The sequence below is a fragment of the Nematocida minor genome (assembly GCF_024244105.1).
Source record: "Nematocida minor strain JUm1510 chromosome Unknown 1733, whole genome shotgun sequence".
Classification (NCBI taxonomy): Eukaryota; Fungi; Microsporidia; genus Nematocida; species Nematocida minor.
Window position 1 is genome coordinate 1 of NW_026250290.1, and position 742 is coordinate 742.

General features: G+C 37.9%; 1 protein-coding gene across 1 annotated transcript; it reads left to right on the forward strand.

Moving 5' to 3' along the window:
* Positions 1-371, forward strand: NEMIN01_2507 (uncharacterized protein; the record flags this gene model as incomplete). The annotated part of the gene is made up of 1 exon (XM_051478449.1): positions 1-371. A coding segment is annotated over one exon (371 nt), but the record flags the coding sequence as incomplete, so codon positions are not given.
* Positions 372-742: the final 371 nt, after the last annotated feature.

Here is a 742-nt window from a genome sequence, read left to right on the forward strand (position 1 = left end):
GTCTTTTATCTGACATAAGCCCAATCCAAAAAGAATACATAGTTAAAAATATAGAAGAGTTTGTTCAAATGAGAGATGCAACAATGAGAGATGCGAAAATGAGTAAAGTGCAAGAGATAGAAGAAGGACCAGAAGTAGCACTGCACACATCAAAAGAAAAGAAAGAGCCACAGATATTCCAGGCAGTAACAAGATTTGAAGAACAAGCACCATTCGAAGAACAAGCACCACCCCACTCAGCATCTATAAAAAGAAGGATAGTTTCAGCCCTAAAGATTGTAGTGTCTGTGTCCTTGGTTGTTCTCTTTATAGTACTAACATTATTCTTTGGCTACAGAATGGAGAACAGAATGAAAAGCACCAACAACTAGCCAAGTAGTCACTGGCATACAATGATTACACTGCACAGTGAATACTCCTCAGAGCACTACTAGCTGTGCTCTCTTGAGCTACCTGACCCCACTACCTGACTATCCAATCAACATCATGAATAAACTACACTTATTCTTACTCTTACTCTTACTTCCTTCACTGCCAATGAGTGCATCCTCCCACTATACTACTGTCACCCTTCATCTCTTCTCTCCCTCGCTCTCTCTACTCTACTCTACTCTATTTCTTCCCAAATATAAAATAAAATAAGCAAAGTAAAACTCTGCAAACATGTATACTTTTATTCTCAGTATTATTTATTTATTTATTCTGTACAACTGAAAGAATGCAGTGTGCTTAGACAGCACTA